General features: G+C 33.5%; 6 protein-coding genes across 8 annotated transcripts in view; 3 read left to right on the top strand and 3 right to left on the bottom strand.

Moving 5' to 3' along the window:
* Positions 1–7,869, bottom strand: part of LOC132906695 (pseudouridylate synthase RPUSD2-like) — a 182,027-nt gene extending 174,158 nt beyond the window's left edge. For 2 of the 3 annotated variants that reach the window (XM_060959104.1, XM_060959103.1), the window contains exon 1: positions 6,698–6,820. In XM_060959104.1, the coding sequence (XP_060815087.1) occupies positions 6,698–6,783 (86 nt within the window). In that variant the 5' untranslated portion in view covers positions 6,784–6,820. Of the gene's footprint in view, positions 1–6,697; positions 6,914–7,704 lie in introns of those variants that run through there. The other variant, XM_060959102.1, reaches the window with a different exon arrangement.
* Positions 7,870–8,069: 200 nt separating this feature from the next.
* LOC132906698 (protein nessun dorma) lies at positions 8,070–10,212 on the bottom strand. The gene is made up of 5 exons (XM_060959106.1): positions 10,067–10,212; positions 9,091–10,005; positions 8,827–9,031; positions 8,501–8,764; positions 8,070–8,422 (listed from the first exon to the last, which is right to left on the bottom strand). Exons 2-5 carry the CDS (start codon positions 9,990–9,992, stop codon positions 8,171–8,173), a joined length of 1,623 nt encoding a protein of 540 aa, XP_060815089.1. The 5' UTR covers positions 9,993–10,005; positions 10,067–10,212; the 3' UTR covers positions 8,070–8,170.
* A 283-nt stretch (positions 10,213–10,495) lies between these two features.
* Positions 10,496–11,619, top strand: LOC132906710 (ADP-ribosylation factor-like protein 2-binding protein). The gene is made up of 6 exons (XM_060959136.1): positions 10,496–10,630; positions 10,777–10,884; positions 10,949–11,055; positions 11,123–11,208; positions 11,299–11,395; positions 11,462–11,619. The coding sequence occupies exons 1-6, from the start codon at positions 10,627–10,629 to the stop codon at positions 11,549–11,551; spliced, it is 492 nt and encodes a 163-aa protein (XP_060815119.1). The 5' UTR covers positions 10,496–10,626; the 3' UTR covers positions 11,552–11,619.
* LOC132906688 (nuclear pore complex protein Nup93-like) lies at positions 11,600–15,109 on the bottom strand. The gene is made up of 6 exons (XM_060959079.1): positions 14,731–15,109; positions 14,228–14,408; positions 12,858–14,146; positions 12,432–12,788; positions 12,243–12,360; positions 11,600–12,172 (listed from the first exon to the last, which is right to left on the bottom strand). Exons 1-6 carry the CDS (start codon positions 14,991–14,993, stop codon positions 11,861–11,863), a joined length of 2,520 nt encoding a protein of 839 aa, XP_060815062.1. The 5' UTR covers positions 14,994–15,109; the 3' UTR covers positions 11,600–11,860.
* A 921-nt stretch (positions 15,110–16,030) lies between these two features.
* On the top strand, positions 16,031–20,314 carry LOC132907462 (exosome complex exonuclease RRP44). The gene is made up of 14 exons (XM_060960588.1): positions 16,031–16,223; positions 16,410–16,583; positions 16,681–16,838; positions 16,909–17,096; positions 17,168–17,394; positions 17,456–17,737; positions 17,827–18,111; positions 18,181–18,418; positions 18,500–18,758; positions 18,817–19,060; positions 19,120–19,340; positions 19,408–19,576; positions 19,671–19,949; positions 20,032–20,314. The coding sequence occupies exons 1-14, from the start codon at positions 16,170–16,172 to the stop codon at positions 20,197–20,199; spliced, it is 2,946 nt and encodes a 981-aa protein (XP_060816571.1). The 5' UTR covers positions 16,031–16,169; the 3' UTR covers positions 20,200–20,314.
* A 2,233-nt stretch (positions 20,315–22,547) lies between these two features.
* Positions 22,548–25,311, top strand: part of LOC132906703 (flotillin-2) — an 85,796-nt gene continuing 83,032 nt past the window's right edge. Inside the window, exon 1 of the mRNA XM_060959117.1 lies at positions 22,548–22,831. Coding sequence (XP_060815100.1) covers positions 22,783–22,831 — 49 coding nt within the window. The 5' untranslated portion in view covers positions 22,548–22,782. The remainder of the gene's footprint in view (positions 22,832–25,311) is intronic.

Genomic DNA, 25,311 nt, shown 5'->3' with positions numbered 1-25,311 from the left:
CGTTGAGAATTGAAGCGGCATAAATCTTCGTTCCTACTGTACAAGAAATATTCACGAAGCTCGACTGCTGCGAGAACCAAACGTCTCGTTGCAAAGCTAATAAGTGTATTTTTAACGACGGAAATATATTTAGCTGACCCTTAAGCTAGAACAGCGAGACAGTCGCCACCGGAATCGTCGACTGTCGGTGTACTATCTTAAAGGTGCGAAATTTGTTACGATTTATCGCGTAACGTTGACATTATCGCCTTACCTTGGCAACCGAAATTTTCCTTCTTGCTTGCGAACCTACGCTTATTCGACGCTTCTATCTATGGGTAGCAGGGCTGCCCGCATACCCTGAACCTACGTACGTATTCTTTTCATACACCAAATATACGTAAAACGATAGTTTTACTTCTATACTTTCCTGAAATTTTGAACTTTCGTTTGGAAAGTAAATACGCGGTAACGAAGCTGGCGTTTCGTCAAATCTCACGCGACTATTTGTTACTTGGCAATCTCTCTCGTTATCTTCAGCCTCTTCTTTCCCAAAATTCAAATATCGTTACTGAAAATCGACCAAAATGTCCGGATATTTATGAACAGCGGTGTAAATGCACGCGGATGCATGCGTTCGACGCTCATAGAACATCCTGCCTTTACAACGTTTGAAAGATAGCTTGTAAAACACGGATAGGCTGTAACGCGGTGGATTAAATACCTGGTGCATGGTTAAATCGACGATTAAATCAGCGCGGGCTTCTATTATACCGGGCAACTGCTTATTGTCTTCGATGATATTATTAGAGGAAGGCTTGTTTTTTAAATTAAACTCGCCTCGGATGGATGCACCGAAAATTGATCGACCGTGAATATCGTGAATATCGTGAATTACCCTGATGCGGGTGTCGTCAGGTTGGCGAGGATGGCTCGTTACCGCTCGCACTGCTTCGCGCGTTTAGGTAAGCGATAAACGTTATCGCCGATAAAGGGGGACACGCGTCCGTTTTATGAGCAAAGAAGAAAAGAAGAAAGGAAACACGTCTTAAACGTGAATTTGACTCTTTTCAATCATTTTTTATAAAACGATTTGAAATGGCCAATGTACGTGAAGCTATGGAAGAATAACTTCAAAAGCTCGTCCCATTTTCTTCGATCTCTTTCTTTTTATTTAAAAAGAGAGTTTGATCGATGAAATGTACATATCTTCGAAATGTGAGGTTTAAAGTTTAAATTGCAACTCGTTATCGTTAATTAGTTATACGAAAAAGATAGATACAGAAAGTACACAAGAAAGCTTTTAGCTTTTAGCGAAACATGAAGTTTTAATTACTGTAAAATTAGTACGAGAGCCAATTCTAGAACCTTTTTAAAATCCAAATCAATATCATCGCTATTTTGAAAGCTCAATTATATTTGAGAAAAAAATAAAAATAATAAACGAAAACCTATATACATGATACAGTCTATAATTTGTCAATTAACTAATACTGTGAATTCGTAAATTACTACGCAAGAGAGCATCCATAGTATATATTACGGCGCTTGTGGGAACGTAAAAAATTCTGCATTTAAACCGAGTAAGTCGAACGGCTCGACAACCTGCAACTGGACAAAAAATATTGAAAGCTAAAAAGTCCAGATTGCCTCTTTCTTCGTACACTTCCCTTATATCGTACCTTAAGAAGAATCGCTAAAGACACAAGTCACAGACAAGTCCGCGTTCAGACCCGAAAAGCTTGAGGATAATAAAATCTGCTAATGAAACTAATTAGAGCTTTCGACGATCCGTCAACGTGCCCAGGTGACCTGACTAGCGTTTCTAGCGTTGAACTTTTAAAATTTATCAGAATACCGAGTGACAGGCGTCGCAGCCGCGACCATCACCCCAGACGCGATCCAAAGGATATATTTAGTCGAATAGGAGCGGTACGAACGGGGCGAAGAGTTTCGCGTAAGTGCCGTGCAACAAACGCGATGCAAAAGTTTAATGGGACGTTATTCCGAGGAATAAACGATATGTTTTAGCTCGTAAAATAAGAGGAGTGGCGCGGCTAGCCAGGATATTTATTCATTACTAATGTTGGCACCGGCCACTGGTGTCGACGATTCGATTTTAATCGGTACAGTTTAGAAAATACCTCTAGCTATCTCATGACCGAGTACGCTAAATCGCGAACGGGAACGTGGCCGAGAATAATTCCGGCCGAAAATATTGACAGTTCGATTTCTGTTCGATCATCTGACTCGTGTATTTGTGGAGCAAACCAGCAATGTTCTCTCTACTATAGACCGATAGCAGCGTCTAAAACGAGTCGAAAGGAACATGTATTTCGACCATATGGTTCAAATTACGACGAGATCATCTTTCTGGTTAATTAAACGAAATCAAATCGTTGCTAATAATAGATGAGCGAAAGCTGCACAGAACGTACATCATCCATAATTAATTTAAGAAAACCTTTCATCATATGGAAATGTTTGTCGATAGAAGTCGCTTAAACGATGAAATGTTCAGGTATCGGAGTACTAATGTATCGAGGTATCCAACTGTCGTAAATATTTGGATATTTCAACGTTTCGGTACTAAGATGCGGTCAAACTTGACTTATTAAAATATAAAAGTACCGAAAGGTAAGATGGTGGCGAAAACTACGGTATTAAAGTACCGAGTGTACCTTCGCTGGTATTCGCGAACAAAAACAAAAATATTTCTATAGGTCTGGCGAACTGTTTGTGAATTTCTTACAAGCAGCGTCCACAACAAAATCGTACAGTAACCGTAAAATGTTACAGACGTGTTTTGGTAACTGACCCGCTGCTTTACACTGACTTATGACTTTATGATTATTGGAGTATTAAAATATCAAAGTATCGCAGCACTAAATCATCGAAACATTGGCAACTCAAATATCGTAATACTATTAACAAATAAATTGTACGGCATTCAACATCCAGAATAATAACAAACGAAGTTTTCGCAAAGGTCAAATATCTACAAACTACGGCACACAGTATGCAGTCTGATTTAATGGGCACATTCTCGAAAGAGAATGACTTCTATTTACGAGGCCCAGTGACAAGTAAATATGATAAATGAAAACGTAACAATAAAACTAGTGCTTGGCTAGTAACGCACAAGATAAAACGTAGCGGTAGAGACACAATGTATACGTATGTGACTGTGTCGAGAATAACCTGTTCACCAATGCCGACCCGCGAGAAGGAAAGAAGCTGACTCTGCGAAGACGTGTATCTTTTCCAGAGAAGGGAGAAAAGAGGAGCGAGAAGAGAGAAGCGAGGGAAGCACGGTGGAAAGATAAAAAAAAAGGGGGTGTGTTGGAGAAAAATGGCTAAAAGTCGGAGGAACGACAGTCGGAGGATTTAAAAACGAAAAAAGGTCGACAGAGAAGTTTATTATATTCTTGAATAGCGTGCTCTCGGGGGCCGAGGACTCGCGGAAACACGCAATTTTCATGATAAAGCAAACAATAAACCGTGTCCTAGACGAAAGCGTAATAAAAAACAGGCTGTCGTGCAGAGTGGACGGTCGCTATTATGAAAACCATTTAATTTAAGAAAGGGCGCCGTTATTAATTTACCCGATGACACTTGGAACATCAACAAAGAAAAAGGGAAAAAAGGGAGAGAAAAAAGTAATGATGCCAATGCAATGGCATTTGGGATGGGACGCGATTGAAAAGAAGCAAAGGTCGGGTCAGATTATTATTAAAAAGGCACCAGACGCTGAATGAAACAGGATGAATGGAAGGACGGGCTGAAACGGGATGAAAGGAAAAGCAACGAGTGAATTAAAAACGACGAGGAAGTGGTCAGAGGCAGTAAATAAATCAAGAAACGCCGCGAAGAAATTAACTTGGTAGGGAAACGGAGAAAAAGAAAGGATAGATCAGAAGTGACAAATTTTCGGTATAAAGCAAGGAGTGGGTGAACTTGAAAAAGAAACAGGGAAACAGACAGAAGTAAGGAGAAGCGTAAACAAAGGACGGTTGACTGTTTATAAAACTCTACGATGAGGAAGACGATAAAAAGCAGCGGCATGAAAGAAGAGAGGAAACAAAGGACATAAACTCGTGTCAACGAGCAGGAAAACGAACAGGAACAATCGAAATTAGAAATAATGTTCGAAACGCCGGACAGACCGATGAGTGAAATAACAGCGGAGAGTAAAGCTGGCAGAAAAATAAGGAGGATAGGGAGAAGGAGAAGAATGGCGGAGAAAGCGAGAAAGAACGCGCGACAAGAGGACGATCAGTCATTCCGAAAGACACGAAGGCTGCAAATAACTCGTACTCGGTGGTACCGGTCAAAAGCATCGGCGGATGTGTTATGACGCTCGTCCCTCTTCTCTCCGCCATGTTTTTAACGATCCTTGGTGAAACGCGGACAGAACGTACGGGAGTAAAAAGAACGAGAAAAAAGAACGAGATCGTTCTACACACAGAAAGAATCCTAAATCAACCAGGCTCGTTAACGTCGCGTTACCACTTTTTATTACACTTAATCCTTCCTCCATTGAATCGGGTGTTTTAATTCGCAAATTTTTGTCGTCGTAGCAAACTTGAAATACGTTGAAGATCGCAATAGATGGAAGTAAGATGAACCGAACGCGTTAGATTTACGAAAACTGAGGTGGAGCGGGTTCGAAGCGGTTGGATCGAGTTGCAACGAAATGAAAAGAATTGAAGTGAATTGCAGCGAGTTAGAGCGAATAGAGAAGCAGACTGAAGCGAGTTGAAACGAGTATCAATGAGTGCGTTAACCGGCTACTTGGGTCAAATCAAAACGAGTAGCAACGAGTTAGAACAACAGGATAGAGCGAATAGAAGCAGATAAGAGCGGCTTCAAACGAACACAACAGATTGGAACGGATGATCGAAGCAGATTAAAACAAAATGAAACCTATCGGAGAAACTTGGAGCAAATTGAAAGCTACTAGGACACATCTGCAGAATACATAATTTATAATTAAATACAGAATTTGTTCACGATAGTAATAATTATCGATATGTAATAAAGTATAATTTTCCTCGTAGGCTAGAAACAATTCTGCTGGTAGAACTATATTTAAAGTGGATTGAAACAAATTGATTATAAGGTTGAAGCGAATCGAAGCAGATGAGTGTAAAGTGGAGCGAAATTGAAACAATTCGATACCAAATAAAACGAGAAGTTCGAGTGGAAGTTAAACCACGTGATCAGAGCTAAACCATTCGAGTTTGTTTATCTACCAATGCAACACATGGTATTACGTAGAAAATTGCTTAATAGGGACGAAGATAAAAGGAATTCTACAGTGACCTAAAAGGAATGCTTGATTCGCTAATAACCTACTACGCAACAAAAAGATCTACGAGGTTCGTGTATGCCATCGCGAGGTCTCTCCCTTTCGCTCGCCTCCAGTGTTGTAATTTTTAATCATAGCATCCGCGTGAACGGTTCCTATGTACAAGACGAGAATGTGGATTTCGCTATACGGTGAAAGTAACGGGTCGTAGACTTGCATCGTGGGAATGTCTCGTGAAAGGGATGCAATTATTGTAAACAACTCCATTACAACAAAATCCTCGTTGTTAATACGATTACTTTTTCGATTTCATACCAATTTTGTTCTTCAAATGTTAATAATTCTTTTACTTGTTGAAAAAGGAAGAATAAAATTCGGACTAAAAATTCGGAGATTGCAGCAAGCAACGCGTATATTTCATTGGAATTCGTAGCAATAAACACGCGAGATCTCTAAAATTATTGGTCTGAATGATGCAACAGTGTTTTCCTAAAAAAAAAAAAAAAAATAATAATAACGATAATAAAGAAATAAGTCAGGCTCCGAAAAGTCGCGGTCAGTAACGCAAAATAAATTTCGTGATCCCATATTTTTCTATACCGTGCACGAGCTTATTGTAGCTCGTGTATTAAGAACTTCCCGTGTAAATCTTTTACGAACTATGCTTTTACGACTCTTCCTAACGTCGTACGAAATAAATATACGATCTGAAAAGTATCACTCTCACAACTAACAACATTGATAATTTGTGAAACCTATATTGATAGCCATACACGAGTCATTTTATGATATATTAACCTATTAATTCGTAAAACTGAAGCAATTTATAGTTGCGAGAATATAAATAATAGAATGTATTCAAATTTTTTAATATATTTTTATACCATAAAGGAAAGAAAGAAATAAAACTTTTCATAATTCAATTAGTTGAATTTGAAGAGTAGCATTCCCTAATTTAAAAACTCGCCATTGTATACAAAATACGATCGTATTTACATATTATTATTATATTTGTATGCAGTTTTAAATGAAATTTTAGTGCATTATTATTAACTTTGTCATATATTGAAAATACGTTAATTATTGTTTTTTTTTTTCTTAATTAACAACTTCGTTGCTATCGACGCATGCTTTGTATCGTTTTAATCATTTACATAATACTACTAACGTAACTGTTGCATCTCTGCAAAATCACTTCGGAAAAAGAAAGAAGGACGACAGTGAATAGCGTATCGAAACGTTATTTGGAACAAGAGGCAATTTTAACGAGATATAATTCCACAAATGAAGTAGCCGAATTTTTTAATATTAAATGTGTCAGATCTGTTTTTTTAAGTATACCGATATATTCGTTTAAATGGATCACACTGCAGATATTTAACTGACGTAACAGCGAACTCGACTTACCTCCTCGTCCGACAATGGTTCCTCGTAATCCGATTGCGAACTCTTGAACACAAAGATGCATTCCGATAAATCCAATTTGCGCGCATTGCCGAACTGCGTCTGTCGATCCGTTAGCTGCTTCACACAAGTCGTCTTCATATTCTTCGTTCGTTGAACCACAAATTTACTACAAATGCTGTCGTTTATATATGGATAAGCGTTTTGTATTAGAACATTCTGCAACGATAAAATAAATATCTTCGTTAATGACTTGACTTCATTTCTTTCTTCAAAAAAAAAAAAAAAACAAAAAGAAAAAGAAAATGGATTTAGACTAGTATTTTCCAAAAAATAATTTCATTTTAAAATAAAAATAAATAAAAATATTATATAGTAGCGTAACAGGCCAGTAACCGCGCAGCAACTGGAAAACTGATAAGCGGTATCGCTAACGGAAGGATTTCCATTCATCATCGAAAGTATGAGTCTCTAAATCATGCTACTTCATTCATCCGTGTACACGTGATACCGACCACATGGCCAGGTACTTATGACTTCATTTATAGATACGAACGGATCTTTAAACGAATACGGCGGTGAATACAGTATGGATCGAATTATCGTTTACGTCACACTAATGTACTGTACATGTACGTGTTATCTTCTTCTACATATATATACATGTGTGTATATATATATAGAAAATGACGTAGATACATTTATGTATATATCTATATATATATATTGACATTGTTTCGATACTAGCATGTATTATAGGTTAGATTTTTCTGACTCGTGATACAAAGTACTTTCAGATGGAGTCATTTGTTTTTCGAGCATTGTTTTAATCGATGTTACAGATAAAAATATAACGAAATAAATAAACGAAATAAATTGTCGTAAAATAATGTAATGTTGTGGATACGGAAGTATTGAAAAAATATCGGAGCGACGCGTTTAGGTTAAGGGGCAAGTTCGAATTACTTGCAGAAAAATAATTAAATTATATTAAATAGTGGAAAACTTACAACAAGTCTCTTTAATCTGTAAAATATTATCTTGATAGAATGAGATAGATACATTGAAAATTCATATTTGCAATAGAACACAAAATATTTAAATACATATAGGAACACGCACCGTAAACGAACAATTTGAAATAATATTGCTAGCGCCATCTAACGATGATGAACATAATTGGCAGTACAACTTCCGATTTGAAAATTTTTCACGCATATTTTAATTGGTTTCTATCAATTGGAAAGATGATTAAGTAATAAGTTTTGTATACAATTCATAACTGTTTTTAATTACAAGTGAAATACGAAGTGAATAGAAATAGTTTCCCCTTTTTATATAGATTATATCTATTAAAAAAACTTCTAAGTAGAGATTCACATAAAAATGTGTACAATTATATTTCTCAAACATTCAAAAATTACATGCACTTTTATAACAAAAATAGAAAATTCAGTTATAATAAAAAAGATTACTCTAAGTCTCCATAGACTCATCTTGTTTTCTTAAAATAAATGATGTGGTCCGCTTCAATATAACATCTCCTTTGCCGTTACCCTCAGACTTACAACCATATAGAGAAATGTCAGGTACCTTTTCTAATAATTCAAGGCTACCACATTTACGTTTTGTATCGTTTAAATATTTTTGCGTTTCTAATCGAATAGCGTATTCCTTAAAATGTGTGAGAGAACAATTTTTTGCTGTTAATTTTGCATTGTCATGAATCTAAAAATAACAAGATATTATAATTAAATATCGTTTTGTAACTACATAATTATGGTAATCGAAACGAAAATAACATACTTGTATACCCTCTGCGCAATTTGTAAAGTTGCAATTATTCATAAACACTTCTCCGTTACTATAGATAACTAAACCTGTCCCAAGACTGTCAAAGAGTGTGTTTTCTATTATTAATTTTGCATCTGGTAAAACTACAACTCCTAATTTCACCATACTCCGATTTAAGGCACATATTTTACAATTAACTATTTTTGTGGTTCCAACTCTCACTATTACAGCTGCTCTAAGATCACCCACATCTACAGTAATATTTTCTAGTAAAACCTATAAACACATATTCGGCATAGCTACAATTAGTCAGAGACACCATTCAATATATAACTTACTTCACTGCCAGAGAAATCAAGCAACGATGGTGCAGTTTCTGTGTCTTTCATATTAAGAATGGTATGTTCTAAGCTATCGATTCCTCTAATGGTACCTCCATCTTCCAATCTATCAGCTCCTTTTATTCGATGAGTTCCTTTTCCAACTATAACGATATCTCCTGCGTCACACGTGCGTAGAGTCTCTATCAAAGATCCAGATATTCTAGAAAAATATATAAGAATCAAAAATCAATAGAGCTTTTTCGGTACTGTCGAACTTACTTAAAAAATAATTCTGGGGGTAAAGAAGCTTGAACTTTGTTTATTTTTGCCTTCATTTCCTCAAGAGTTCCACCGAGCCACACAAAATAGCCTTCCTTGCTCATTTCTGTACTTTTACTTTTCTCTATTTCATCATCCAAAGATGAGGTCTGATTCAGAAAAATTTCTCTCATAGCTGGGTTTTCAAGAACTTCCATCTCCCTTTTAATTTGTTGCAAACGAAAATGAAGTTTCATCAACTGACATGCTGTTCCCCCATCCACTATATCATTCTCTGATTCTTCTCCCTCGGAAATAGTATCCTCTAATCTTGATATCTTCTCTTCGATCTCCTTTCCTTCCCTTACTAAACCTCTAATGATATCGCTAATTTCTTTACTAACAACAAGCCTTTTCATGTCGAAGAACAATCTAATTCTTGTTTCCAAATGTACAGACACCCAATCGACATTATCGTCGTCATCTACGTCCCATGGCATCCATAAATATTTATAAAAAAATCTCAGCTGATCGAGGCAGGACGCAGTACCCACTATATCCAAAACATTGTTTTCCTGATTATAAGTTGGATAAAGATCAATAAGTGATACATCGTATTTTTCGGGTAATTGAATTTCATCTTGAACAGCAGTTATTTTCACCAATGCAGATAGATCACAGAAATCAACTTGCTCAACTTCTACTACCACAATAGTAGGATAATGAATATGAAAATCTTCGCACACTAAACGTGGTATTCTCCATAATGCTTGCCAACCACCAGGTTCTAGTACAAGTTCTATATGATAAGACCATTCTGTCTGAATTTGTGATGCAGGTACAATTTCACCTCTGCTAGATAATATTTCTGTTAATTCAACTAGCCTTTCTTGAAGACTTTTGTCAAAGGTATATATCTCCATTGATATGTGTTGCCTACAAAATGAACAATTTTATAAAAATCGATCGATAATATTAAAAATCTATGAATATTTACCTATCAGAGTTACAAATTTTCTTCCTATAAAATTTTATTGCAAGTTATATTACTAAAAATATTAATTTCAGCTTTTTAGGTGTCAAAATCAAGAGAATTATTAATAGTGATAAATTAGAAACAAAACTTTTGTAATAACTATAGTCTAATTATTACAGCTTTAGGATTAATAAGTTAGTAAAATTGAAAACTAAATGCGTGAAAATTTGATTGAAACACGAAAATTAGTCACACGTTCTCTTATTAAAACAAATCGAAATCTAAGCTATATTTTCAAATATTATTAATATATCAGATTTAATTGACTATACAAATAAATGAGAAAGAAATGTTTATTTTACGTATCAGTGACACATTTTCAATTAACGTTATGACAAATAAACTGTTATAAAAGATTCGAATTGCTATAAACGTGATTGGTCGACTAATCTTCTCGATTCTCGCTTTCAACAGATGTCGATCTATCGATATCGATGATATCTGATAAATAATAAGCTTATGTTATCATAGAAATAAACAGTGCCTTGTTTTTGTAAACAATTGGAGAAACTGGAGAAACAATGGGTTTGTTCATATCATTTGAATAAATAATTAAGCATATATTTATCTTTCAAATATTAATGACTTCTCGAGGGTATTGACAATTAATATCTATGTACGTATAAATCACGTAACTATTCTAATAATTTTTTAAAAATATTATTTAATAGACAATTGCAGCTTAATAAGTATCGAAGAAAATATGGAACAAAGTTCTAAAAATGTAGAGGATAAACTTTTCGACGAAATTATCGGACACATAGAAGATATTTTGTTAGGTATGCATTAAAACAAGATATTAAACATTCGATTTTATAATATAAATTTCATTTTTATTTTTAGAAGACGAATTTCACGCTATTCAAAAAAAGTTTTTAGATGATTATTGGGATGTTTTTGAACCTGTAGAGGAAAATAAATTAATTTATACAAATATATTTAATGAATATGTAAGTGCTCCAATAATAACAGATAACAATTTTTTTATATTTGCATATTAATACATGATTTTTGTAGAATAAGGCAATGGAAAATTATATCGTTAATTACTTACAGAAGCTTATACCACATTTTAATATCAACACATTTCTAGAACATTTAAAGTAAGCGCTATAATTTCATAATTATATAAAGTATATATAAAAATTATAAATATGACTAAAGTTTCTTTTAATGGTTATTGAATGATTTAGTAATAAGCAAAATGAATTGGAAGGTGAAGTTTTTGAAGTGTTATCAACTTTCACAGACTTTATGTCCTTCAAAGAAATGTTTCTTGACTTTAGAGCTGTAAGTAACGTGATTATAATAAAGTAAAAATAAATGTCGCGATAGTTACATCCAAGTTTTTTTCAGGTAAAAGAAGGAAAGGTTCAAGATCTTAGTTGTGGAATATCTGTTACCTCTCTCAAAAGTAATACGAATGACAATGATCCTTTTGGATAAAAAATTTTGTCAAAAAGACATATATTTTAAATATATTAAAGAAATAAATTACCCGTTCACTAATTGTATTTCTTATGTTCAATTGTTATTTTTAAAAGTCAGTACATTTATTCTATTTCTAATTATTGTTTAACGAAGTACAAAAAGATATATACATTGTATTCATAAATTCTATAAGAAATAGAGGAATTGTGTATTCCAACATTGATCGTTTTTGTGCTTTGTAAATCCAGTATTCGCACAAATATATCTGTTGTATCACTTAAAGTACTGTATCGAAAATAAAACAACAAATATAACACGTTTGATTCAGCACATAAGTATCTCCATTTGTACAAGTTTGCTATTCGTTTCATTTGGCATACGATATGGAAGTGTTCCTGCGAAACTAGTTAAAGCTCGCGCTTGTTCCCGAAGATCAAGAAGTTGCTGTTTCCTTGCTTCTTCATCACCTGGTTCCATCGATCGTAATTTCTGATATTGACGGTAAAGTATTGTCATTGTAGCTAAAAGGACGTCGGCTAATGTACCAGCTACTTCAGGCGGTACACGTCGTATCGCATTTACTCTTTCATCGACTTCTTTGATATGCAATGGTAACAATTTCGCCTCTGAAATAGTCTATAAACAAATAATTATATATTAATAACATAAACTTCAATATAACTATGTACAATCCTATACATCTTACCCTAAGCGCACTTTGATATTGTTCATTATGAAATTGATCAAAGAACACCATTAAGTGCTTTAAAGTATAAAATGCAGATACTAATTCGGATGGTGCTTGTATTTCAATGTTCTGATACCTAAAAATATATATTTATATATGTATTTGACAATTTCCTAATAACGATGACATCGTGGATTTCAATATTACCTTCTGCTTATCTCTGTAGCAGTCACTTGCAATCGAGATCTGAGTGATCCCGGCGAAGTTTTTTGATTAACAACTTGCGCTAAGAGCGTACACATTAGACTAAGAACTTTCTCGTGATTGCGAGCAAGATCGTACACTGTCACTGCATCTTCTAAAAGACCTTTTCTATATAATGTATCAGCGCTTATGTTTATAACATCTTCTGTATTAATTTGAAATTGATCTAAAATTCCTGGTATCCAACGATCTTCTACTATCTTTCCAATTAACTGAGTTCTGACTGCTGGAGAAGTATCAACTACCATTTCTGCAGCTGATGCAGCAAACATGTTACGATTATGTGGATCTTTCATAGATCTAAAATGTAATTAGGTAATTAAAATTAAATTTGAAAATTTCGACGATTATTTGATTTTCTATACAAACCTTAATAAGAATAGATAATGTAAACATTCCTTTGGATCTGTGGAATCAAATCGTTTCACGTACAATAATATTAATCTGGCAAAATTTAATCTTTTAGCAGGAGTCTTATCAGCAGGATCAACACTTATTAAAGGTGCTAGAACACTTTGGCTTACTCCTAACAAGTTATGTTCATGCATAGCAGCTGCTAAATGTACAGCATGTGGTAAATGCCTTGCTCCTGCTCCTCTTGCCAGAAATTCAATCGCAGACTCAAATTGACCAGTCAAAAATAACATTGAAAAATATACAAACGGTTGTTCATGAGCATGATAATATGACTCTCCATAAATTTCTGATATCGTAGTTTGTAAATAATCCAAGGTCAATTTATTTTCTGCATCCGATTGATCTCTAACTTGGCACAGTTTCAACCACAAATAATCATCAGCTGTACAAATTACATCAGAGTGCAGGTCATCAGGTTCACAAGGAACTAATGCACAATATGCAACTCTTTTGTATGGATCAGTAACTGATCTAACATGTTTCCTATATTGCAATTTTAAATTTGATTCTGCAGAACTACCAGGACGTCTTTGGGGATCATTACAAGCTTCTTCCAAGGCAACTCTAAATTCTGGAAATTTTGTGTTGTATTGATTAAGACATTGCAATGCAGCTTTGTAATCACCAACCCTCATACAATAATAAACTAAAGGCCATAATGGTTTATCTTCAATCATAACATCTTCTAAATCTTTCAGATTTTGTACTTTAACGCTAACAAAACTTTTAACTAATGGCACAGTGCCTGGAATACCACCCCTTTTGGCTTGAGCAGGGTTTTCATTAATAACAGAGTTCATAAATTCCTTATATCTATCTTCTAAGTACTTTCTTGCATGTAACACAATTTCTTGTTCAACAATAGTTGTACTTCTTGATTTGATTTGATCTTCTCTAGGAATTGGTCGAATGTCTACCATACGTTTAACCATTTTCCAAAGATCCACAATTTTTTTATCGTTAAACGACTTTGCAGCTTCACAAAACGCATTAAACAAGTTAGGTTTAGTTATCCCCCTAAGCACATGATCATTATAATTTTGTAACTGTTTCACATAAGCTACTTCTATATCAGATAAGCCACTAATCATGGAACCAGCTAATTTAGTACGTTGTGGAGTACCACGTAAATCTACAAGCTCCCCAGACGGAGTTGTCATAGCGTTTATTATCTCAAACCGCATTTGTTTCCATTCACCCAGCATATGTTCCATTTGTTGAACTCTAGTAAGTTCAAATGTCTGAAACAATTTTATATAGTTTATACGTAAAAATGTATATCCTATAATACTGCTTACAAGGAATATAATAAAATATCTTACATCTTTATGGACTTGTTCAATGATTGACAATATAGCATTTTCTTTCTCATTCCTAAGGTAACTAACTATATCTGTATCTGCAATAGGATCTAATGGTTCAAACGTACGTCTTGCACTAAGTGAACTTAATTTCTGTGAAATCTGAGGTAAATCAACACCACGTGAGCCAAGCAAGAGATGCCTGAAATTATAAAATATTATATATATTAAAGAAATTTGAAATATATTAATGAAATAAATTTTATTTTAATTAGAAAATGTATAAGCACAAGACAAATCACATTGCTCTAAATATCAGTCATAAATATATACATATTACTAAAAATAAAATAATAGGTATTATCCTGAAAATTTTGGCGCCAGAAATTTATAAAATTTTTAGGTTATCTGTGACACCAAGCATAATTATTTTTAGATGAATGAATTTTCTATTAAAAGTGTATGACATACAATTAGAAATCATTTAAAAATTTTATCTGCGATAAATATACAAATATTCTTACGCTTGTACTTGATTATCTTGAGTGCCGGTCTGTGTTACACGAGACCAGAGTTCGTTAGAAGCCTCTAAGATTTGACGAAGATTTCTCTCAACTTGAGGAAGTTCTTCATTGCTTTCTACAGCAGCAGATAATCGCTCTGCTGATCGCAATAATTCACTAAAGCCCGTGTCTCCAGATACTCTAGAAGAATTCATGGTTAACATATCGGTGTATCCAAGATCGTTCATATTTAAAACACAATATCCATGGATTCCATTGCCCATAAATTACCGCACAATCCAGTTAGGAAACAGACAAGAGCGTTCACGCTCGTAGTTTCAGAGTAGAGATACTGCGCCATGCGGCCAAGTGCTGAGGTTAACTAAATTTAGCATATGCAAGAACCAATAAAATTAGGGATCTACCCTGATTGGTTGCAATTTAGCATATACAAGAAACTACGTTTTTAAGACAGAAGTTATGGATCTGCTCAATTTTGTTGTACACTAGCATAGACGAGAATTTATTTAGTTGTACGGTTCTACGGAAAAGTTTATATCTACTTTTCTATTCGAATTTTTTCCCAGTATTCTTTGTGCAATCGTCAACGTGGACAAGTATAAAAATAAAACTACGCGAGTTCGGCATTTGCGAATTTACGGAACGTATTGTAAACGCGACTATATGGTATATATATAATATTGCTATGTGTAAAGTATTTGTTTACACTTAATTTTTTACTTTGGTCATTTATTTATTGTTAGTCATGATCATTCGCATTGCCTCTACATGTTTTTGAGCAACCAAACAGGGCAGATCCCTAACTTTAATCTTAAAAACAAAGATTCTTGTATATGCTAACTTTAGTTGACCTCAGCAATTGGCCGCATGGTGCAGCACTAGTCCGGGAACAACCAGATCCATAAGCATGAGCACTCATTTCCTCTCTGGTCCAATATAAATTTTAGAGACTTTTGATCTCAAATTATTTAGTTTAGTTTCTTGTTTTTCTCTTGGAATCACGAGATAGCGTTTTTACGGAGCTAATTACAACCTCTGTTGCCCAATAAAACATTTTCTTTTAGCATTTCGCTCTTTCTCTTTTATTGACGCTTTTCTCTACCAAATTTTCTTTTTCATATATCATACTTTCCTCTGTTTCTGTGTTTTCGTGCCAACATCACATGGTCATCCACTATAGGCTAACTGAGCTTAAGGCAGCCTGACTTCATTATTCTTATGTGTTGAGATCTATCTAGTCGTGTTATGGTTTATGGTTATAGAACCTGTACTTCCGGTACGGTTTATGGTTGATGTCTATGATTGTTGTGTATGATATCTATACTAACCAAGTTGTGTGTGGATAGTTTATTAACGAACAGTATCTTATATTCTTTGACAGAAAAATATATAAATAATTAGTTGAGTATATCTTTCCCTATGCAACAAAACCAAGCAATATGTTGACGACCAAAATATTCTTTAGAAAAACTAAAGGGGGAAATGTGTTTAAGGTATTAAATAAAATAAAGAATTCTTGTATTTGATTAAATAGATTTGAAATTAAATTGATTTGTAAATTTGTAATTGATTATATGAGTACAATCATATTCATTTATAATTCGGTTTTTCACAGGATTAAATATAACAAAACAATTATAAAAATATTATGATTTGTTGAAGTTTAATTTTCTTTTTAGACGGTTAGGGAGCATTACCTTAGAGATGATATTCACTGTGGATCTAAAGCTTGTGGAAAGTGCTTGTACAGAACTCGGAACATAATTTTAGATGACGAGAATTGCAGTGCAAACAGTTCTAAGATAACTAAACCTTATTACCTATTAATTGATACTAATATTATTTTAGATCAGGTGAGTATAGTTTTAATCGAACCTGTTTAACATTCACAATGTAATGTATTATTATATAACTTTTATTGTTTTTAAATATAAACATATAATTTTTAAGATTGACATTTTGGAAGAAGATATTATTTGCAATGTTATAATTGTGCAAACAGTGTTAGAAGAAGTAAAACATAAAAGTTCCACCGTATATAAAAGATTAAGGAATATTATCACCAATCCACAAAGGAAATTTTATGTATTTATTAATGAACATCATAAGTATGTTAACAATATCGTATTTATAGATATGTTTTATCATTATTTACTTTTTTTTATTACTTCTATACAGAGATACTTATATCGAGCGTGACCTTGGTGAAAGTACAAATGACAGAAATGATAGGGCAATTAGGGTTGCAACAAAATGGTATAATGCACATTTAAATTTAGATGGCAATACAATCAAAACTGTGCTATTAACAGATGATACACACAACAGAGAATTAGCAGAAAAAGAAGGAATCCCAGTTATTTCGAGTAAAATTATTTGTTTAATAACTTCAAAGATATTCTAATTTTTATTTTAATTTACATTGTTGTTTTTTTAGTGGAAGGTTATATATTATCGTTAGAAAATTCAGGCTTTTTGGCTGATAAATTATGTAAAAAGAGTTATGGCACAGTAATTGAGGGCCCAGAAATTTTCCCATGTCATCTTACACCATTTGAATTACATGAAGGCATAAAACATGGGAAACTTCTGCAGGGAACCTTTCAAGCTTCAAAAGAAAATTTTCTTGAAGGATTCATGAATGTAGATGGAGTTGAAAAATCTGTGAGTACTTGTTTTCTATATTTTTAATAGATATGTATTTATTGCATATATTTGATTATAGATTTTTATCCAAGGTCGTAGTAACCTTAATAGAGCTGTTGATGGCGATGCAGTTGTAGTGGAACTCTTGCCAGAGGATCAGTGGTCATCTCCTAGTGACATTGTTCTGCAAGATGAAGAAGAAGCAGATGCTGATGATGATATTTTAAAAACAACTAAAGTATCAGATAAATTTGGTTCATCAAACAAGATGCAAAAGACACCGACTGGCAAAGTTGTTGGAATTATTAGAAGAAATTGGAGACAATATTGTGGAATATTGCAACCCAGTAATATAGAAGGGGTAAAAGCTGAGCAAATTTCCATAATTAGATCAAACATACATAGATCATATATATATATTCTATATTTCATAATCTTCTGTTTATTTAGAATGTACGACATTTATTTGTGCCAGCTGAACGAAAAATACCTAAAATAAGAATCGAAACTAGACAATATACAGTGCTGTGTAAACAGAGAATCATCGTAGCAATTGATTCATGGCCACGTAATTCTAGATATCCTCTTGGTCATTTTGTACGCGCGTTAGGTGAAATAGGGAACAAAACCACCGAAAATGAAGTGATATTGTTAGAACACGATATCCCTCATAGTCGATTTTCGGACGCTGTCCTCAGCTCATTACCAGACACCTCATGGAGTGTCACGGACGTCGTATGTAGTAATATTCAAAAAGAAAGTAATTCTTTCAAAGCTCATATAAATTGAATGTATCATTTATAGGACATAGCACAAAGGGAAGATCTAAGATATTTAGATATATGTTCAGTCGACCCACCAGGTTGCACAGATATCGATGATGCGCTTCACTGTAGAGATCTACCAAATGGTAATCTAGAAGTAGGTGTACATATTGCGGATGTAACACATTTTGTAAGGCCTGGTACTGCGTTAGATAAAGAAGCAGCATTACGATCTACGACTGTATATTTGGTTGACACGAGAATTGACATGATTCCTGGTACGATTTATTTCAATTTTATTTTTATTGAATAAAATGTTGAAGATTCTAACATACCATATAATATGTTAACTATTACAGAGTTACTCAGTTCAAATCTCTGCTCTTTACGAGAAAAAGAAGACAAATTAACGTTTTCTTGCATATGGGAAATGGATAGAGACGCAAATATAATTAATACTAGATATTGTAAGTCCATAATATGTTCACGAGCAGCGATGACTTACGATGAAGCTCAACTAAAAATTGACGATGTTACTCAACAAGATACACTTGTAAAGTCATTAAGGAATCTTAATAATTTGGCTAAAAAGTTAAAAAAGAGACGTCTGGATAATGGGTATGTAAAGTTATGTTACAAAGATATACATGATAGTATAATTTGCTTTTTATTGCAGAGCGTTATTATTAGCATCTCCAGAAGTCCGTTTTGAAGTAGACTGTGAAACGCATGATCCTATCGAAGTGGAGGCAAAAAAATTGCGAGAAACTAATTCTATGGTGGAAGAATTTATGTTGCTCGCAAATATTTCGGTTGCTAAAAAGATTTTAGAAGAATTCCCAGAATGCGCTGTATTAAGAAGACATCCTGAACCACCACCTACTAATTTCGAGCCTCTTATAAAGGCCGCAAAGAATCAGGTATGAAAAGATTATTCAAAAAATAATAATTCTGGTAAAACACAATTTTTCTTCAACAGGGTTTTACTATAAATGTAGGTAGTGGCAAAGAATTAGCAGATTCGTTAAATAAATGTCATAAAGAAGGTAATCCTTACTTTAATACTATGTTAAGGATACTTGCCACACGCTGTATGATGCAAGCTGTATATTTTGTTAGTGGCATGCATCAACCAAGTGAATACTATCATTATGGTTTAGCATGTCCTGTCTATACTCATTTTACATCGCCTATTCGAAGGTAGGAAAATTTGTTATGCAAATAAATAATAATTAATTTGAACGTACATATCTATTTAATTTTATAGATACGCAGATGTGATGGTACATCGTTTATTATCAGTTTGCATTGGAGCTGATGCAACATATCCCGATTTGTTAGACAAAAAGAAGAATCACGCACTTTGTCAAAATATGAACTATCGTCATAGAATGGCTCAATATTCTAATCGAGCATCAGTAGCACTAAATACTCATGTGTGTATTTGGTTATGTATCTTCGATTTCATTATCTGAATTGATTGTTCGATTACACATATATCATTCATTCATTATGTTCCTCTCTTTTTAGTTATTCTTTAGAGAAAAAATTCAAGACGAAGAAGGTTATATACTTTTTGTACGAAAGAATGCGTTGCAAATATTGATATTAAAGTATGGCTTAGAGGGAACTTTGTACCTGAACAAAGACAAAAATTCAGGTGTTATATTTATGTATAATGACGAAGATCATTCACAATCCTGTGGAAATATCGTATTTCGCACTTTCGATCCGGTTATTGTGCAAATAAGTTTAAACAGATCCAATATACAGCATGAGAAACTAATATTTAAGTTGGTTAAGCCGTTCGTAAGTAAATTATTATTACGAAAGCAAATAAATACTAATTGTTTCTATATAGTTCAATGTTCATAAAATTGTATGCGAATAGATTCCAGGTTTCAGTGTACCTCCAGCAAATGCTGCAGATTCTTGTAAGATGGTACTGAAAGAAAGTACGAAAGAAACGGCAAAAAGAAAGATAGGAGCAGAAAAAGTATCAGATAGTAATACCAAAAGTGGAGGAAGTAAGAAAAAACAGAAGAAAAGGAAACACTAGCTCTATTGTATAGTTTTTCCCTCTAGAATTAAAGATATACAGACTAATCATCAAATGTGATGAGATATACATACAACAATAGTTATATTTACAATTTTATCATAAATAAGTATATGTATGTATTAATTATTATATATGTATACATATTTACGTGTGTTAAGAAATAGAAATAATATAAAAAATATAATATTTTTACTAGAAACAAAAAGTTATTAAAGAATGTAAAACTAAATATTATTTTTTATGAAATAACTGTGACGAATAATCGCAAGTTAGATAAGCAAATTTACATCAGTGCGTATACACACGCATATACAGGGTGTCTGGTAACCGGTGGTACAACCAGGTGGAAGATGATTTTACGTGAAAAAATAAGTCGAAAATATAAATAAATTTTATTCATATGACGCGTCATGTAAAATTTTCACGTAGTCACCCTGTATATACATTGGCGTGCAAAATTAAAGGACCACTAAATTTGTTTTCGACGAAAAATTGTCGATATTTAAACTGTTATAACATCATAGAAAATCATTGAAGTGCATAGTCAATGATATGGTACATATAAAACTTATACTATTTAAAACTTCATATACTTTTTCTCTTCTTTTTACTATACATGTTAAATAATTTTTAATGTAAAGAAGAAAATTGTCTTATATTTAAATAAAAAAAAACAGCAAAAACGAAAATGATATCTGTATTTAAAGTATGATATTCTTATTATAACTCGTCTGTGGTTATATGCTGTCGTATCTTGTGCCTCCCCGTAGCGTAAATTTTGAGAACCTCATGTACCGACGTAGCTTGTGGTTGCTCGTAGCGTGAATTTTGATGCGGTAAATATGAATTGAGCCAATTAATGTAAAAGTGGAGTAAGTCAATTTGTTGTCTATTTGGTTTGGCAGCACATCTCGAAAGCGTGACTTTCATTCTGTTTTGTGCAGAATTGATGTAGGTATATCTTCACTAGTTTCTTGGTGGATAGCAGAATAAGTAGGAATCGTCCATTCGATCACTTACATGATGTTTATCCCTCATTATCCAGTAATCAACCTTTTTAAATTACACCACTTCTGCATTAAACGGCTTAATCGTGCATCAGCATAGCTGGGTCAATGAACGGAAGAATTTTGACAGAAAATTTATTGATTATCGCTGATAACTATATTTTCAATCGCACGTTAGTTTGCATATTTATTTTCGTTACCATCGGAAGGAACATATTATCCCAGAGCATACAACGCTTACTTTTCTATATAATACATTCCAATCAAATTAATTTTTATCAACGTAAATTACTAACAATTTTCTCAATTGGATATCAAATAGATCGCGTTTTATTAATGTAAAACCAAGGGTATAAATAAAGTAAATTAGGAAGACTAGACAAGAAATTTATCGCTGAACTTAATGCATTGGGACTTCAAAGCGTAAATAATTGTACAAGTTTTAAAATCTTTTAAATTTGTATTTAAGTTCTTCAAATTAATACATGGTCCTAAAGCTTTCTTCATTTAAAATTCTGTGTTCGATTCTAATCTATTCGATACTCTCCAATTTCATTTAACTTTAAATTCACGAGCAGCGTTTCAGCCATGGTCGTATACACGACGTATATACACATAAAGATATGAAGATAGAGTATGCGGGCATATGTACCGTGTAAGATGATGATTATACAGAAAGGCGATAAGTGGCAGAGCGACAAAATAAATGACTGTCGAGCTACAGAAAATAAATCAAATCTACAGATTTATATACGTGGAATAAGCAATACAGTTGAGCGACGGGTTGTCGCTCGTTGTTCATCGCTCTTCTGTATAATCACGGCATAAGCGAATGCAATATGGGATTAGGAAGAGGACGCTGCTCATTTGTAAATAACGTATACACGTTCGTACAGTAAATACGTGAGTGTAACACCGAACAACGAACAGCATTAGTGTGCGTGTATGATCAGACAATGACACGAGTAGCTTCTATGTAGCATTCTCTTTCTATTCCCATAACGCATCCACTTACGCGGTAACGTATGACTCGCGTAATCTATCTTTATATTTCTATGGTATAGGACCGTGGTTTCAGTGTTCCATGGGCAACAACTCAATCTAAAATTCCCCAAGTTTCCCAAAATACAACGATATAAACATACATTTCATTTTCCAATATATTTTAATACAATTATTATTATTATTAGGAAATTACTTGTCAAAATTCTTCGAAGTAAAGAAAATCTAATTTAGAAATGAGCTTTTAAATAAGTACATATAGAGGAGATGGTTCGTCTTGGAGAGATGTCGCTGTACGTGGAAATGTCGAGGTTGGCAGTGTTGCAAGCTAGGGTTTTGCAAAAGCTACAAATTTGGGTAGTGGCTTTGAGTAACATCGTAACCTTACGACGCGCGACTAACACGTATTGTTGCATGTTATTAATGATTTACCGGGGTTTTTGAAATAATCCATATTTCATTACTACCAATTTATTGTATAGATTAGTGTCAGTGGTAACCGTTTTAGTTCTGGTTGTTTGCTTGTGCCGGTTTGTTGTTGCATCTTCATTAAGAAAGAGTTTATCTGACAATGGGAAACGTTCATACTTGTGGTCCAAACGAAGCTTTGGTCGTATCAGGTATGTATAGACGAATGCTAAATAAGTATTTTTTACAACTCAATCAAGCGGTGCAATATATTAAACTAGAGCTGCCACGCTTGGTATTTTTCGTAAGCTTCTGTCGCTAGTTTGAAAAAAGCGACGTAAATTATCGTATGCTACGAATTTTGAGAGATTGTTGTTTTAGAGCAATTTGTATAGAATCTTTGTACATTTATAAAATTAATCGAACGATTAACTTTAACCATCTGACAGTACACCGCCCTTGTCAGTATCAGTTTAGTGTATTTGGTTTTACACGTAGTGACACTTCCTAATTTATGCATGTGTCAGTAGCTATTTGATTAACACGATACAACGAATGCGCATCGTAGAGAATCTCGGTTATTAATTTTATAATATTGAAAATCTTTTATTTTGCTGCACTAAACACAGGATAATATGACGCACATGTTGGAATTATTGTTAACGTAAGGATAAATAAGCACGTAAATTTAAAAATACAAGATATTGTATGTGGAAAAATGAATTTTAATTATCAGTTCGTCGTGGAAAAATGTGATTAACATTAATATAATTAATCATACACACATATATATATGTTCTAAAGTAAGTTCTAAAAGTAAGTTGGAAAATAGATCTGGGTTAAATATCCTCAAGGTGAAATTGATAAACTTAAATGTAATACGTAGACATACATAAGTATGTAGTTCAATTCAGGTAATTGGAAATAGGGCCATAGGGTTAATAGTTTCTACTTGTATAACTATATTATTATACTATTATTTCTTTATTTAATTACGAAATAATTCGGCTCCTGCGAAAATATCTCAATTGTACGTGAATCATAATTATAAATATTATTGGAAGTTATATTCTTCTGCATACATGCAGCCATGCACTTGGATAACTATTTTGTTAAAAATGTTACAAATAAACGAGTCTGTGTATCTAGTCTATGTATTTGAACTTGTTCATTTATCGTTTGTGATAGACGATAAGAGGTAGCACAAGAGGCTTCGTTTAATTGCAAGATATGAATTGCGTAATAAAAATTAGAATGAAATAATTATTAATTAATTTGTATGGATTATAGAGCGAAGCTGTCGTTATGTTACAGATATACATATAGATATATTACATATATTATACATACGGTAATTACCGATATCCCATCCACCTCACTGATTTCGATAATTTTGGAATATGTTGTCGGGGACATGATTCTGAAAAATTTTTTCCTATACATACAACCACCGCTCCGTAATAGTTTTCGGGATATTCGCAAAAGACAGTCGGTACCACTACAGTGAATCCAACCTATAACTGTGCGTCCATAAAATAAATAAATAAATTTGTTTATAGCTTATATAGATTCTAGGGGGGATTTTATTCGGTCTCCTCACGGCAGCAGGCAACCAATACTGCCGCATACGCTGTCACGAATGCACAATATAGACAGAATTCACTAGTGGCAGTAGTAGCACCGATAGCGACAGATCTTTGTAAATATCCTAAAATTCGTGACCGAGCGACGATTATATGTAGAGAGAGAAATTATTTAAAATATTGATTTCTACAATATATTAAAAATTCTTCGAAATCGGTAAGGATACTTAGGATAAAACTTACTAAATGTTTTAGAGTTGTTGCAAAAATTTTTCGAATTTTATTTTCATGAATTTCATCTTTTCAGAAATAAACGTAAAATAATTGAAATGATGATAAATAAAAAAATGATTATTATCTAATCGGTTGCCATTTTCATATTTTTCGCGGAAGTATTTTTATGGAAAGAGGAAGTATGACTCATCCTTCATATTGTCATACACGCAAACCATTTGTTATCTGTTATAAGATTGATGAAGCGAAATTACTCTTCCCAAGGCGATATTGTACAATGTAGCTTTTACAATTACAATTCTAACTTTCAACGTTCGTGACCTTCGTATTTCGACAAGAAAGCAAAATATCAATTAACTAATTACCATATCGTGTCCCCTCCTTGATACAATACAATCTTTGATCGAAACATGTTTCGTATAACAAACAGTTCATAATTAATTCAAGCGGTACACTTAGGTGTATCATTTTGTTCTAATCTGATCAAAAACGAATATCATTAATGTATTGGGTCTAGGTTAGTTTCTTAATCCGCCCGTCGCGAGGAAAATCTAACGCAAATCCAATACATCGATGATATTTAGTCGAATAATATTATAACAGACATTTCTTGCAGCCGCGCATACGCCGTTGTGCACGGAGCTTTCATGTTCAAAAATCATTGAAATCCGAAGGTAGATAGTTTTTGTGCAATTTCAGCAGAATTTCTACTTCTTCCTTCGTTGTTCAACGAGATGGAAATAATGCATATTTCTACATCGATCCACGAGTCATAAAAATGTCGGTATTGCGTGGAAACGCAAATTGGCTTTTGTAGTAGGGAAAATAACATTTTATATTTTGGCGAATATTCGTATTCTATTGGCATTATAGTA

The sequence above is a fragment of the Bombus pascuorum genome, chromosome 5 (genome assembly GCF_905332965.1).
Source record: "Bombus pascuorum chromosome 5, iyBomPasc1.1, whole genome shotgun sequence".
NCBI lineage: Eukaryota > Metazoa > Arthropoda > Insecta > Hymenoptera > Apidae > Bombus > Bombus pascuorum.
This window is presented reverse-complemented; position numbering and strand designations above follow the sequence as displayed.